The sequence below is a fragment of the Tursiops truncatus genome, chromosome 8 (assembly GCF_011762595.2).
Source record: "Tursiops truncatus isolate mTurTru1 chromosome 8, mTurTru1.mat.Y, whole genome shotgun sequence".
Classification (NCBI taxonomy): Eukaryota; Metazoa; Chordata; class Mammalia; order Artiodactyla; family Delphinidae; genus Tursiops; species Tursiops truncatus.
In genome coordinates this window covers 94,143,576-94,159,500 of record NC_047041.1, presented here as the reverse complement: position 1 = coordinate 94,159,500, position 15,925 = coordinate 94,143,576, and the positions used below count along the sequence as shown (strand labels likewise).

General features: G+C 50.2%; 1 protein-coding gene across 1 annotated transcript in view; it reads right to left on the bottom strand.

Moving 5' to 3' along the window:
* Positions 1–15,925, bottom strand: part of CRY2 (cryptochrome circadian regulator 2) — a 33,758-nt gene that overhangs the window by 2,823 nt on the left and 15,010 nt on the right. Inside the window, exons 6-11 of the mRNA XM_004311837.4 lie at positions 11,240–11,380; positions 9,788–10,099; positions 9,422–9,573; positions 9,097–9,299; positions 8,684–8,776; positions 7,395–7,536 (exon numbers count right to left, since the gene is read on the bottom strand). Of these exons, the coding sequence (XP_004311885.1) occupies positions 7,397–7,536; positions 8,684–8,776; positions 9,097–9,299; positions 9,422–9,573; positions 9,788–10,099; positions 11,240–11,380 (1,041 nt within the window). The 3' untranslated portion in view covers positions 7,395–7,396. The remainder of the gene's footprint in view (positions 1–7,394; positions 7,537–8,683; positions 8,777–9,096; positions 9,300–9,421; positions 9,574–9,787; positions 10,100–11,239; positions 11,381–15,925) is intronic.

Genomic DNA, 15,925 nt, shown 5'->3' with positions numbered 1-15,925 from the left:
AAGGCCTCATGTCTGATAACAGAGGACAGGGTAAGCCCATCATAATGCTGGGTTGCCTGTTGAAATAGGTCTAGTGTGTCTGAGAGAGTAAAGAGACGTGCAGGGCTCCGTTAAAAGTTTGTACCTTCTAAATGATGGTCAGACAGATAATAACAAGGCGGCTTACCGAGCCCACTACGGGCCAGGCGCCATACACTTGTGTTATGGCTGAACTGCGTCCCCCCAAATTCATACACTGAAGTCCTAACCCCCTCAGAAGGTGACTGTTTTTGGAGAGAAGGTCTTTAAAGAGGTAATTAAGTTAAAATAAGGTGCTTAGGGTGGGCCCTGATCCCAAATGACTGGTGTCCTTATAAGAAAAGATTAGGACACAGACACGCACAGAGGTGAGACCATGTGAAGACAAAGGGAGATGGCAGCAATCTACAGGCCAAGGAGAGAGGCCTCAGAAGAAACCAACCCTGCGGTCAACTTGATCTCAGACTTCTAGCCTCCAGAACTGTGAGAGAATAAATTTCTGTTGTTTAAGTCACCCAGTCTGTGGCACTCTGTTGTGGGAACCCAAGCAAACTAATACAGCTTGCGATCCCATGAACCCTGAAGATATGGCTTCCAGTTGTACAGATGAGAAAACGGAAGCCAGAGAGGGTAAGTAAATTGCCCAAGACTAGAGCATTCAGAAGTGGCGGAGCCAAGACAGGAAACCGAGGTCTGTCTGATTCCAAAACCTGTATTTTTATCACTAAGTAATCTCTATATTATAGTATTGCGCATTAAGACTTTTAGAGGATATAAAAAGAAATCAACATGATGGCATGAAGACTAATATCCAAGCAACATAAATGGAAGTTCAGACATTAACAGAAAAGGGGAAATGCTCTCAAGAGTCCAAGACATTGGAGTCAGAGATTCAAAATCAGTCTTCTGACACATGCGACCCTTTTCAGACAAATGTTAAATCTGAAGAAGATTTTAACTGGATGATGATAATTTATCTAGAAGCTGGGAAAAATCAAGAGCAAACGTAGGAGTGGGTGGGTACCTGTAGGGGTCAGTACTGAGTGCCTCTTTAAAATATTTTCAACAATTTTTCCTTTAAGCTTGTACTATAATAACCTAGCCATATTTTTTCACTACGAATAAATATATTTGTTAAATATAAAGTGTACATACGTTTATTGAAACATGCTGATGGTGATATATATTCTATACATAGACCTTTCTCTGGCCCATATTGTTAAGCCAAAGAGATGACTATTCTTTTGAAACTGAAAATTTCAGGCTTGAAGAGTATACACAATGGGTCCTCCTACCTACTACCTCCATTTCAGGCTTGAAGAGTATACACAACAGGTCCTCCTACCTACTACCTCCATTTCAGGCTTGAAGAGTATACACAACAGGTCCTCCTACCTACTACCTCCATTTCTCGTGTTTTCTGCACCTTCAGGAATGGGGGAAGATAAAGAGTGCTTTAAGATTCCTTAGAACAAGGGCTCTTACTCTGGGGGTTCCTGGATCCTTAAGGGGTCCAAGGATAGGCTTAAGGGGCAGTCCACGAAGACCAGGAAGAGAAATGTGTACATTTCTCTGTGTGTGCAAACAGGTACAATTTTCTGGGAAGAGGCTCCATCCTTCATCAGACTCTTCAAAGCATGGGTAACCCAAAGAGGGTTTAAGAACTGATGCCTAAGCTTAGAAGATATGGGGGTGAGGTGCAGTCAGGTGGCTATAATAATAACAACAATTCATTCAGACCTATGCTGACTTGGGCGTGGTCTAGGTATGGAGCAGACTCATGAAGGGAGGTGGCAGTGTCCTGGCCTCAGATAAGCCCCAGTGACCCACGACCCTCTATGATGGGTTCAAAAACCCAAACAGGGGGCTTCCCTGGTGGCGCAGTGGTTGAGAGTCCGCCTGCCGATGCAGGCGACACGGGTTCGTGCCCCGGTCCAGGAAGATCCCACATGCCGCGGAGCAGCTGGGCCCGTGAGCCATGGCCGCTGAGCCTGCGCGTCCGGAGCCTGTGCTCCGCAACGGGAGAGGCCACAACAGTGAGAGGCCTGAGTACTGCAAAAAAAACAAAAACAAAAACAAAAACAAAAAAACCCAAACAGAAAACCAAGGTTTGGAAGAACCAGCTTACCCTTGTCTACAAAGCTAGTCAGAGGCCTGTTCAACTAGTTACTCAAGTTGCTCCATCAGCAGATAATTAGATGGTCCCTGTGCTCTTGTTCTCAAGCTAGGGCATAAGTCTGCAGAAAAAGGGGGCTGCGGAAATCAGATGAGGCCTTGCAGGAAAATGATGACAGCAGCACTAAAAGAAAGGGAAGAACAGCTAGGGGAGAGGCACTAGGGAAAAAATCAACTCATAAAACATATGCTAAAAAAAAAATCAATCTCACGATTGTCCAACTCTTTCAACCTGTCATTAATACAAGAAGCAGAAGTGGCTGGAACATAGAATAAGTGAACGAGCACCTCCCTCAGTGTGCCGATGTCAGTTAGGACAGCCCCCCTGGGTACCTGTGCCCTCACACCCCTTCCCACCCACTGGACGCTAACAAGAAACCCAAATCTGCAAGTCCACCCTTCCCCAGCTCCCAGCCCAGGAGGGGAGTGTGGATACCGTGCGCGCGTGAGCGTGTGTCAGCAGAGGAGACACGACGGCTCAAGGTCGGGAAGAAACTTTGTTTGGAGCCTGTAACCAGGTCTCAGAGGTCACCCCTCGCCACCACACGGGGTGAGTCACAGCGCCCAAGAGCTCGAGAGGGGCAGGGGGTTTGCTGCCAGCTCCCAGTTAGGAGCAGGGAAGGCCAGAGGTGCAGCTGGGCCTGGATGGGGTACAAAGCTGGGCTCTTAGCTCAGTCTCATTCCTCATGTCAACTACACGCCTGCCCTTCCTGCACCACAGAAATCACATGGCAAAGGGGAGGGGACGTCCATTAGTCGACAGCTTCTTAGTAAGTGCCAGGGAAAGTGTGAGGGGACACCAAGTCCCAACTACTTGTTTCAGGAACTGAGAGACAGAGAGGTGAGAAGAACGTGTGCGAAGGCCCCCGGGCAGCGAGCAGCACGATGGGGTTTCTGACCACCACACGGCCTCTGCTTCCACTGGGCAGCATTTTGCAGATCGCCCAGTGCCTTTCACACACATTATTTCACGTGAGGAAGGATATACACGGAACAAATGTCAAAGAGACAATGAAGAGATTCCAGAAATCAGGTTTTCCTCAGCGAAGCCCCAAGGCTAACCGAGCTTGGGTGAACTTTGGCGGAGGAGGGGAAGAGGTGATCCTTGCCATGAACCCTTTATATTCAGTGGGCTTCTCTCAACAGATCACCATGTACCAGCAGAAGGACAAATGGATCACGTGAACTGTTAAAATAATTAGACCAATAAGAAAACTCTGTACACAATTGGAGCCTGCTGGAGTCCTGAGCAGTCAGCAGCTTTGGGGATTACGGGGAAGCAGCTGAAATGAGAGCTATTTGGCGCTGGCTTAGTTTTCAGTTTAGTGAACATTGTACGATAACCAAATACAGAACAGATACTGATGTGGGTTTGAGGTAAACACAGAACCGACTGATATCAGGGTACGTTTTCCCACAAGATCAGTTTACATCATTGTCTGGCGCAGGCCTGAGGCATTAGAAATAACAGAATCACAAAACTATAGAGGCTGGAGCTAAACATGGCCTCAAAAGGTCCATGATGGAGCCTTCAGGCTGGTAAAGAATGATTATTCACACCTTATAGCTAAAGCATCTCAGAAAGGTTATGAATTCTGCCCTAAGTCACAGAAGTAAAACTGACAGAGAGGAGAGGGGGAAGGGTCAATACGACTGTATCAACACAGGCCCTGTGGCCACTGCTCTGTGGTCCATCCAGCTCAGCGTGCTGGCCCTGACCGAAGTAACAGTAACACGGTCAAAGACACCCTGAGAAGCATATGCAAAGGTGGTAATGTGATTTCCCCTGCGTGGTGCATTTCACTCATTCAAAGGCTTTTCACATATGGTTTTTCATTTTCTTTCCCCAGTGCGTATGCTCGATGGGAGGGCAGGTGACAAGATGCTATTATCACTGTTTTACTGACGAGGATGCTCAACATCTTTAGGCCCAGGTGCTACCACCAGTACACAGAGAAGCACACGTTTCACTAAGAAACTCTCTTCTCTCAGGGTTTCCAAAGAACATGAGTATCTGTCCTGTCCTCTGACCTCCTGGTCCTCACTTCCAATCAATCAGCCATGATTAAGGGCTAAACCTTGAGAATCAGTCCGTAAGATCCCAACAGGCTGACGGATATCTCCTCGACTACAAGGCAAGAGACCAGTGCTGACCTCTGCACCCTTGTAATGTCCACTTGGAATCACCACCACAGACTCTCAGCTGGCTCTCTCCTCCCACCATTTCTTCTTAGGTCCCAGCCCAATGCCTGGTTAATCTTCCAAAAATGCCAATTTGATCATTCACTCTCCTGTTCCAAAATGCTCCTTAGTTCCCAGAGAGTACACCAAGGACTCCATCTGCCTGACATTAAAGAGCCTCCATGATCAGACCCAACTGTAACCTTATGTTCTTCTAAAAAAATAATAATAACAATATCCATAATAATAATAATAGCTACCACTTTATTTATGAACTTACAAGGCAGGCACTGGGCTAAGTGCCCTGTATAGCGTAGACAGTTATCGACCAGTATCTACACTTCCTAGCTAACAGAATCTGGATTTTGTTCAGTGAGTCATGGACGTGGCCCAGACAATGGGTCAGGAATGGTCTAAGTCAGTGATTCTCAAAGTACAGTCCCAGAACAGCAGCATCATCAAACTGCTGCAAATTTTTGCTGCATCGAAAATTTGCAAAAATGCAAATTCTCAGGTCCCACCCCAGACCCACCGGATCCGAACCTCTGGGGGTGAGGCCCAGCCATCTGAGGCTTAACAAATCCTCTAGGGAATTCCACTGCTCACTCAGGTTGGACACCAGTGGTCTAACCAATCCTGACACTCCACACCACTATTTCCCGGCTTTGGGGAGGCTCTGTGACTCAGTTCTGGCTCACGAGGCCAACGTGAAAAGCTGGGGAAGGGGTATCCTGGGAAAGCTTTTATTTTCTTGATGGAAAAGGAAGAGAGGCATCCCCTGACAATCCTCATAATATAAAACTGCAACCTCCACTGTGCCCCAAACTTTCTACCTTCTTACTCGACTTTATTTTTTCTTCATACCACTTAGGGCTTCTTGACACATGATGTATCTATTTGTTTACTGTCTGTCTTCTCCCACAAAGATGCACCCAAGAGGGAACGGACGACTTTGTTAGTCTTGTTCACAACTATATCCAGTGCCTACAACGGTGTCTGGCAAATCGCGATCACTTGACATATGTTTATTGTATGAATGAGTGCAGCTGTCTCTGCGTTTCCTTCTCTTTCTTGCTTTGAACAAGGAGTTGATGGCTGAAGCTGTGGCAGCCACCTTGAGGCCAGGAAACAAGAGAATCTCAGAAAAACTGGCTCTGACACTGTTGAGCCACCAAACCAAAACTAGCAGCGCCCAGCTCTGGGCCTTTTGTTCAGTAGGAAAACCAAATCCCTCTTTGTTTTAGACACAGTAGTCAGGTTTTCTGCAACTAGCAGCCCCACACATCCCTGACACATACATTTCATCATTTAATCCTTGCAACAAGAACCTAATTTTTGGTGAGGAAACTGAGTCTCAGAGCGGTTAAGTAATTTGTACAAGATCATGTAATCATTAAGCTGTTTTTCTTGTTGGAAATGCTCTCCTTGCTGTCTAAATCCAATTCATCTTTTGGGTCCCCTAGGGTAACCTTCTGTGTTGTACTCCCTGATCACTCTGGCCCACCAATAACTGTCTCGTGATAAGCTGGTAGAGTCTGTATCATTTGTCTAGGAATTACAGGTTATTTGTCTTGTTTTTCTAAGTAGACTATTTAACCCTTGTGGATGGGCATCGTATCACATTTTTTTTTTTTTGCGGTACGCGGGCCTCTCACTGCTGCGTCCTCTCCCGTCGCGGAGCACAGGCTCCGGACGCGCAGGCCCAGTGGTCATGGCTCACGGGCCCAGCCGCTCCGCGGCACGTGGGATCCTCCCGGACCAGGGCACGAACCCGCGCCCCCTGCATCGGCAGGCGGACCCTCAACCACTGCGCCACCAGGGAAGCCCCGTATCACATTTCCTATGTCTTATGCTCCCCTTCCTCACACACTTGCTGGCAACAGTTTCAAGCTGAATTGGATGCCATTACCTCTGAGGAACCATGACCCAGACATTTAACCCCTCTGTTCTTTAATCTTCTCACCTGAAAGTCAGAGTATCACCCTGGAAAGTTCCAGGTTTGTAAGACAGAATGAACTATGCTCAGTACCACAGAGTTAAGAGGTAACTAAGAGAACAGTACCTAAGGTTGCTGGTACTCCCAGAACAAGATAACAGATCTGTCCACCTGCAATGTCTAAGACGAAGAGCCTAGTAAAGAAAAGGGCCCAGGCATCAAACACTCGCCGTCTCACTGGCATTCAAGTCTAGATGTGCAAACCAGTTGGCCTCACCTGGCTTGAAGTAGAGGGTTTAGAAAAAAGAATTGGCTCCGTGGAGAAAATCACCCTCCAACCTAATGATGCAGACGGCACATAAGGAACAGCCCGAGATGATGACTGAAAGGGGACAGTAATTTATATCTCCCCCAGAAAGGCATAAAAGGCCCTTCTTGCTCTGGGGAAGGAAGAGCCAGGTTTTTGTTTTTGTTTTTTGAGACATTCAGGGGGCTTTCAAGGAAGATGAGCACTGCCAGGGAAGTGCAGAGCTGAAGCCACAAGAAAGGCACGAATGGAGGAGTGGCTGTAAGAGGCACAGGCGATAGGGAGCCTGGGTCTTCTGGCCCTCAGGTGGGGCTGGGCTAAGTGAGCCTCCAAACGTCCCTAAGCCTGAATTCTGAAGGTAAGTGCTGCCCTCTGCTGGCCAGCCTACAGGACACAGCCTGTCGGGGCGATGGCAGAGGGGCCTGGAGCACCCGCAGACCCTGCCCTGGGACTCTTTCTCCCACAGCTTCAATCGGGTCTCTGCTTTCTTTTTCTGGATTTGGCTCACTTTGATAGGTAGCAAGAGTCAATTTTTTTTTCCCTTAGCTGGCAAAGAAAGAACAAGGCTTTATCTTTAAACTCTCTTTTTAGTATTAGAAGGTATAGAAGTCAGGATGGTAGAATTTGAGCTGAAACCCTAGAAAAGCCCCCGGCGCCTACCAGGTTTTAATCTAGTTTGTGGGTTTTAACCTTCAGCTGGCAGGGCAGTTCTCCACACTCACCCCACCTCTCTCCCACGCCCGTCCCTGAAGCTGACTCTCAGCTGCTGTCACTCACTCTCAGACATCCTTGCTCAGCAGCTCCGAGGGGGGCAATCCTGCCACCCTGGCCCGTTTGCTGAGTTCTTCACCAGGTGGCTCCTCCGCTGCTCCCAGCTTGCGTTTGGGGGACGCTGGGCCACTGGGTAGTGGTCTTGGGCCTGTAGGGAAGCAGGTCAAAGTGTCACACAGACTTGTGTGTGGAGCCAAGATGACGCTCAACAGTGTAGCAGCAGCTCTTTAGGGGGAGGGAGCCTGCTCACCAATGCAACCAGCACGCTGCTTCTCAGACCTGCCCCCTGGCCTTCCTTCCAGCAGTGACTCTGCCTGGAAACATCCAAGGAGAGCATAACCAGGCCTGCTGGCAGTACAGCCAGCTTTTGGGCCCCAAATCCCATGGGCTCCAGGCCAGAGACTGATTTGGCCTGTCTGCCATCCTCGCGCTGAAGGTGAGGCATTCCCTCCGTAACTGGCCTCCTGAAGCCAGAATGAGCAGTGCCCTAACCCGGGGAGCCAACCTGGCTGGGCAAACTAGAAACTAGAAAAAGCCCTGACGTTCTTGCCGGTCTGAGCTCGCTGATCTTCGTCCCAGAGCCGAAGGGCAGAGGTTAAGAACACAGCAAGGCCATCTACTCCTCTCTCCTGCCACCTGCCTGGACAACTACAGTCGCCTCTTTTCCAGCCTCCTATACTCGGGGGCTCTTGCCCACACTGTGCCCTCCACACAGCAGGCAGAATGAGCTTTCTAAAACATAAACCAGGTCACGCCTCTGCCCTGCTGACCCCCGTCAGTGCCTTCTCCCTGCCCTGACGACGGAACCCTAATCTTCCTCATGGACGCCGAGTCTACGCGCTGCTACTCCTGCTGTGTCCGTCCTCCTCTCGTTCCAGCTCCTCACTCAGAACACACCAGCCCCACTGGCTTCCCTCCTCTCGTTCCTGGAATGGGTAAGCTTGTTTCCATCTCTGGGTCTTTTCCTGCTCTTCCCTTTGCCTGGAATGCTCTTCCCCCTGTTCTTAGAAGGCTGGCTCTGCTCACTGCATGGGGCCCTGGTACTCCATCTAAAGTAACCCCCTTCCCCAGCCCTCTTTTATCAGGTCACTTGATTTTATTTTCCCCCAAAGCACTTGTTATCTGACATGATCCTGCACAGCTCCTTTACCATCTGTCTCCCCAGGTGGAATACAAGTTCTATCGGGGCATAACTTGGTTCTGGTCTCCATCCTCAGCCCTCAGTGACTGAAGTGGGAGTAGCTCTGCAGTGCCCTTGGGGTGGGCACAGGCCACGGGAGGCTGGCTGTACTCACCTGCACTGCTCATGCCCCCAGCCTGGCTCGAGCTGGGCTCTGCCACTGGATTGCTGAGGTCTTCCATACAGGAAGGGACAGACGCCAGCAGACCTGGGAAAGAGGTAGGGGGATAATCAGAATGCAATCTCACAGGACTGTACAGGGCCCCAGGGCAGGTAGGTAAAAGGCAGGGGGTGCTGGGCCATGACATCAAGGTTCCATCGCTTCCCACTGGCCACAACTAATTCAGAGAGGCCTGATCCAGCCCAGCCTGTGTGGCCTGTGCCCGGGAAGTCAAGTCAACAGCCTGGAAGACAGTGCTCGGCGGCCTCCCTTTGCAAACATCTGGGAATCTCTACGCCCCGAGCCTGTAGGTGTTGTCCTTCCCTTCGGGGAACTAGGGGGTGGCAGTCAGAGTAGGGGCTCCTTACAGAGTCCCCGGTAGCGGGAGAGCTGCTGGTAAATCTGCTTCATCCGCTCAATGTTGAGCCGGCTGGTCTCGGCGTGGTTGACGATGGGCCGTGGGTAGTCCACACCAATGATGCACTTGGCTGCCTTCTGAATCGACTCTGGGGCATTCCAGGGCTCATAGATGTATCGAGAGGGGAACCCTTTCAATTTGGGCAGGTATCGCCTGAAACATACACACCAGACGACCCATCAGCACGCTGGAGTCTCCTTCAAAGGCCAAGCATATCTCACCCTAGGAGGAAGCCAAAGTGGTCAGAAACCAGAGAGCCTGGTCTGCACCCTCACCTGATGTAGTCTCCACTGGGGTCCGTGCGGCGGCCAAAGCCCACCGGGCAGTAGCAGTGGAAGAACTGTTGGAAGAAAGCACTGCAGGACAGCCACATCCAGCTGCCTGCGTTCACGCTGAAATCTGCATCCAGGAGCAGCTCATCAAATACCTAGATGCAGGGAGGGTGGGACAATCAGCCTCCTTGGGCACCTACGGCCATGGTTCCCCCAAGTCACCACACACCCTGCGGAGAAGGGAGCCAAAGCCTTCTGCTGAGGGCAAGCCAAGAAGGATCTGGAGGGAACCTCCTGGACCCAGGGTCCCAGCCCATCCCCCAGCCCAAAAGGGGGCTGCCCTGGGCTGCCCGATGAGAGAGGACTCACCCGGACCCCGCTCTCCCAGCTGACCCAGAGGTCCCCGCGCGTGAGGAAGCAGGCCACAGCGTGCCGGGCCAGATGGTGGATCCAGCCCTCCTGCCTCAGTTGGGTCATGATGGCGTCAATCCAAGGGAAGCCTGTCTTGCCCTCGGCCCACTTGGCCAGGGCCTCGGGGTTGCGATCCCAGGGGATCTGGATGCAGATGGGGTTCCCCTCCATGCGGTCAAACCTGGGGTTGTTGGTGGCCGCCGTGTAAAAGAACTCTCGCCACAGGAGTTGCCCAAACAGGGAGAGCGGGGGTGTGCTGCTCCGCTTCACCTGGTGGGGTGGGACAGCACGTGGATACAAACGCTTGCCCAGCTATCAGCGCCGTGCCACTCAGAACTTCCCCACAAAGGAATCTGGAGCTGCCATGAACTTGGTGGCTCCAAGCCCCTAGATGCGTGGAGGAGAAGGAGAAGCGGCAGGGTGTGCTGCAGACTGAACCCTGGGCCCTGGCTGTGCCCACTACTGCTCAGAGCCCTGAGGATGGCTGCGGAGCAGCAGGCAGTGGAAAGGGATAGCGCTGCCGGACTCTGCACTGGGAACCAAACTCCCAAACAATGGTCATGATCCTTGCCCTCGAGAGTTCCTGTTGGGCTCCACTTTCTAAAACGTCAAAGTCAGTTTTCTCATCAGCACACGTAAGAAATGCTCAGTCTAGATTTTGGTTAAATAAGTTATGCCCAACAGCCTGGATCTGGGGCCATGAAAGAATTAAGACATCCGACTGCCAAGCAAATAATAATCTTCCTAAAATCACAAGATTACCCACCAAGCGGGCAAAGTTACCGCATGCCACGCCACAAAATCCAGATATTGGCAAGAATGAGGAAAGAACGTGAAACGATGCAGACGCAAGGATGGATCTGATGAATCTGAACAGCTGGATGTGTTGTCCTCTCTCCTCCTGGGGGTGGGTGCACTACTACAGGGCTATCCACCCATTGTCCGTGTCGAGCCCTGCATTCAGCCCTCCGGGTCATTTCCTCATCACTGATGGGCAACTGCCGCTCCTAGGCTCCCCTTTAAATGCTCTGGACACAGCCCCATAGAGGGCTGCTGTGCTCTTCACCTTAGAACTGGCAGCAGCCTCAGCCTCCCTGCCTCCCACCCTGACTGCTTGGCCCCCATCCACCTGCTGCCAGCAGAAATGCCACCTCCGGGGTCACACCCCGAGGTCGGCTTTCCTGCCTGTTCTGCTCCACTTGAGAACCTGGATTTGTTTAGATGAGCAGTTTGGGCTGTGCTTGGCTCTGGCCCCTCTTGGATGTGGCGTCTTCCTCACCTTCTCTGGACAGTACGCACACTTAAGCCAGAGGGAAGGCCTCTCTTCAGGGTAACTGACCGGCCCAGAAAGCCCTGGTGTCCTCTGGGCTGCAACCGGGGGCGGGCTCTGCTGCCCTCACTGCCCCTTACCTTTTTGTACAGGTCCCACAGGCGGTAGTAGAAGAGGCGGCAGGAGAGGCAGCCGAAGCGCAGGTAGGGGCTGAGGCCCGTGGGGCTGGCCAGCAGGGAGTTGGCATTCATGCGGGGTCTCTCATAGTTGGCAACCCAGGCCTGCAGCAGAAAGAGAAGGCAAGAAAGGACAGACCTGGAGGCTTCAGAGGAAAAAGCCTTAGGCACCAGCTAGTTAAGGATCTGCCTAAGGTCGCAGACCAGAAAGCCAAAGAGCCAGGATGAGACCCTGTGCACGTCCCGCTACTTCACGCTGGCAGAATGTTTGATGGAACCACCACCGATCAAACAATGAGGCCCAAGTTCTTGTCCTGACTCTGTTTAATTTGTGCTATGAGCATAAGTTATTTAGTCCCTCAGCTACTTGTTTATTAAATGAGAACAAAATTTCCCACCTCCTGGGGATGAAATAAGATGATGGAAATGAAAGTTTCTGAAAGCACTGAAGGGTCTGTGATTCTACAGAAGAAAGGAAAAGGGCGTCTACATTACAGAGGAAGATATCCCTCCCTCAGTCCCTGCTCTGTCCCAGGGGCCCTGAGGCTGCTGCTACACGGTGGCTACCCAAGCACTTCTCCCCACTGTTCAACAGCGCCGAGAAACCCATTCCTGGAAACCCACAGAGACATTCATTGCTGGGGCCACTTGTCATACAGTATCATTGGTCTTGTTTTTATCATCAGTTGCTGCCGGCAGAGTGCTTTATCTCCACAACTCACTGACACCTGTGTTCTCTCATTTGATCTTAACAATCGTCTGAGGCAGCATTTGTCATTACCTCCTTTCGAAAACGAGGAAAGGAAGCTCAAAGTGTTATGTGACTCTTCTGAGGTTACAGAGGTGGTAAGAGACAGAGCTGGAGGGACTGACTCCAGATTCCAGTCTTTTTCCACTACCTCTAATAACCATTTTCTCTTTCTTGACTCCTAATGCCCTCTTTCTCCTCGTGATGACTATTTCACAAACTTCACGCCCTCTTTATTCTTTTTTTGGCCGCGCTGCTTGGCATGCGGAACTTCCCCAATCAGGGATCAAACCCACAGCCCCTGCAGGGGGAGTGTGGAGTCTTAACCACTGGATCACCAGGGAAGTCCTTTACACCCTCTTTAGACCTCCTATTCCACACTTTCCCACCACCCTTCAGCCCATGACCTTCCTTCCTTTTGATAAGGAAATGGAAGCCATCAGGTAGGAAACACCTCAACTTTTAGCCACCAAATCTAGAAACTCACCTGCATGCCCATCTACCCCCTGTCCCTCCTGTGACCCTGCCCAAGGCTAAGGCCTCCACCTGGCTCTGGAGCCCTCCCCTCTTCCTTCTCTTGCACATTCCATCTCTCCCTCTCTTCCCTGTTCACTCCAAGGACATTGGGAAAATGATCTTGTTTCATTTCAAACAAAACAAAAAAGAACTTCTAGTCACCCTGCGGACTTCTCCCCTTGGGTCCTCTTTCCTCCCTTCGCAGCCAGCCTTTCTCCATTTCCTCACGCCCACCTCCACTTCTGCCTTCACCACTCCTGCCAGAGTCTCTGAGATGTCCATGCCACCGGATCCTGTGGGCGTTTTCTGTCCCTGTATTTTTGGACTCCCCCGCAGCACTTCACCCTGCTGACTGCTCCCTGTCTCCACACCTGCCATTCTGTTGGCTCCTGGCTGCCATCAGCTGGTTGGCTGTTCTTGGTGTTTCACCAGGTCCACCACCCCTCCCAACTCCTTAAGTGTCGGCACCCCAGGGCTCTGTCCTAGGTCCCTTCTACTCAACTGTGTTCCTGCGTGAGTTCATCCAGTCCCACGGCTCCCGAGACAATTTCTTTGCAGACGATCACCACGTCTGTAGCTCTGGCCCAGACTGCTCACCTAGACTCCCAAGTCACTCCACCCAACTCCCTGCCAGAGAGCTCTACTTGATTGCCTTTCAGGCACCTCAAGGGTAGCAGGTTCTTTTCTTTAAACCACCCTTCCATTGGCATTCCCTATCTCAGAAACTGCACTGTCATCCACCTCGTTGCCCAAGCCAAAAGCCTGGCCGTCACCTTTGACTCCCTGCTCACCAGGTCCTGTCAATCCTACTGTCCAAGTGTTTCTCTAATCTGTCCTTTTCTTTCCACTCCCTATTGCCACCAACCTGGTTTAGGCTAAGATTTTATCTATACTGCACAACTGTGACAGCCTCCTAACTGACCTCTCTGCATCAATTCTTGTCCCCCCTAATCCACCCTCCACAGTGGGAGCACAGTGATTCTTTAAAATGCCTGTCCCTGAGGACAATACATGCACTGGGCTTCCTGGTGTTCTTAGGCTAGAGTCCCAAATCCTAAACATGGCTTACAAGCACCCCACAGTGGCCCCATCTTTCTAGCTTCCTTCCTCACCACTCTTCTTTAAGCACCATGCTCTTACTAGCCTTTACACATGCAGCTCCCTTGGCTGGAGTGCTGCCTTCCTTTCCACTCCCCTTTCCTTGGTTAATTTTGACTCTTCCTTCAAGTCTCAACCTAAAGGCCACCTCTTTGGCAGGTGATCCCTCAGGTATTGGTTAAGTACCTCTAACAGACGCGAGGTATATTTACCTGCTCATATCCTTGGCCCACCTCTCTTTGAAAATCTTTTTATTTTAAGTGAAACACAGATACAGAAATCACACAGATGTGTGCTTAACAAATTATTCTAAGGCAAACACCTGTGCAACCATTACCAAAGTTCAAGAATCAGTACTTTGCCGGCCACCCCAGAAGCCCATCTATGTGCTCATCCCAGTCACGGTCCCTTCCCTGCCCCGTAAGTGACCACTTGCCCAACTTTTATAATAATCACTTTCCTGGGACTTCCCTGGTGGCGCAGTGGTTAAGAATCCGTCTGCCAAGGCAGGGGACACGGGTTCGAGCCCTGGTCCAGGAAGATCCCCCATGCCGTGGAGCAACTAAGCCTGTGCATCACAACTACTGAGCCTGCGCTCTAGAGCCCACGAGCCACAACTACTGAGCCCACGTGCCGCAACTACTGAGGCCCGTGCGCCTAGAGCCCGTGCTCCGCAACAAGAACAGCCACTGCAATGAGAAGCCCGCGCACCGCAACGAAGAGTAGCCCCCGCTTGCCGCAACTAGAGAAAGCCCGCGCGCAGCAACAAAGACCCAACGCAGCCAAAAATAAATAAGTAAAATAAATAAATTTTAAAAATAAATAAATAAAAATGTTTACATTTTCCTGTTTTTGCAAAGCACATTTTGAAGGGAGGGCTTTATCTTTTCAGTTATTTCTCGCATTTTTAAGTGTTTTTTTCTTGTTTTCACCCAAATGTGCATCCCTAGGCCCTATAGTTTAGTCTTGGCCATGTAAAAGACTTTGAAGTGTTTTTTTTTTTGTTATTAATTTTTATTGGAGTATAGTTTCTTTACAATGTTGTGTTAGTTTCTGCTGTACAGCAAAGTGAATCAGCTATATGTATACATATGTCCCCTCTTGTGGATTTCCTTCCCATTTGGGTCACCACAGAGCACTGAGTAGAGTTCCTTGTACTATACAGTACGTTCTCATTATACTTTGATGTGTTATTTAAGTTTCTTTTACTCTATGCATTTCCTGCCATTTCCTTCTTTTCCTTTTATATTTTCTGCCAAAGAATCCAAGCCGTTTGACTTGTACTAATTCCCACAGTCCAGATTTCCCTGTGTACTTACGGTGCAGTTCAACACATCCCTCTGTCCTGTGTGTTGCCTGCAAATTGGTGGCTGGTACCAGAGACTGGCTTGGACTCAGATCTGATCTCCTTGGCAAGACTACAGGGGGTACATGCCTGACTGTCACTCTCCTTGGTGTTAGAGGTCATTAATGTATCATGTGTCCTCACTAGGGGCTGCAAGATTCCATCATCCCTTTTTCATTTAATTGGGACACCTTTATGGAGAGATGCTTGTCCTCAGCTACTACTGGGTAAGCCAGTGGTAAAGATCATACTGTTTGCCTCCCCCTTTTTGGTAGCAGCACCTAATTTTCTTGTGGTGACCCAACCCTTCCCTAATCTCAGTTCAAGGTGGGAAAGTAAAGCTAAGCCACCTCTGACTCTGGGAGTGGGCTCACTCCCAGATTCAAGTCTGGCCAGAGAAAGCGCCCCTTTCCCTGGCCACAGTGACAGAGTCAGGGAAAGTCACATGGCCCAAGCCAGACAAATGAAAACACCCCTTGGGACTTTTTCTGAAGCTTTTGGAAAAGAGGCAGACAACGTCCTCTGGTGGTGCTAAGCAGATTGAAAATAAGCTGCTGGTGACCAGCCTTGCCGCTGCTCAAGGAAAGCCTGCCTGAGAATGAGATAATACAGAGGAAAGCAGAGCTGAGATGGTGAATGCATTCCAAGTAGCACTAGCTGGACACCTAGATCCAGCTGTGCCTGAAGGCTACATCTTGGACTCTTGGTTATACGAGTTACAAAAATCCCTTTTTCAAAGGCCAACTTGCAAACAAGAACTGATTAATATAATCATCTTGCTCTTTCATTCCCATAACCCTCTGAACTACTCCTTTCCTAACCCTAAGCATACTGTAATTACTTGTTTCGTGTCTATCATCTCCTATAGACTATGTTTCTGGAGACAGACACTATGCCTGTCTTTTTAGGCAGTCTTTCTAGCAGCTAGACCATTCTGACATAA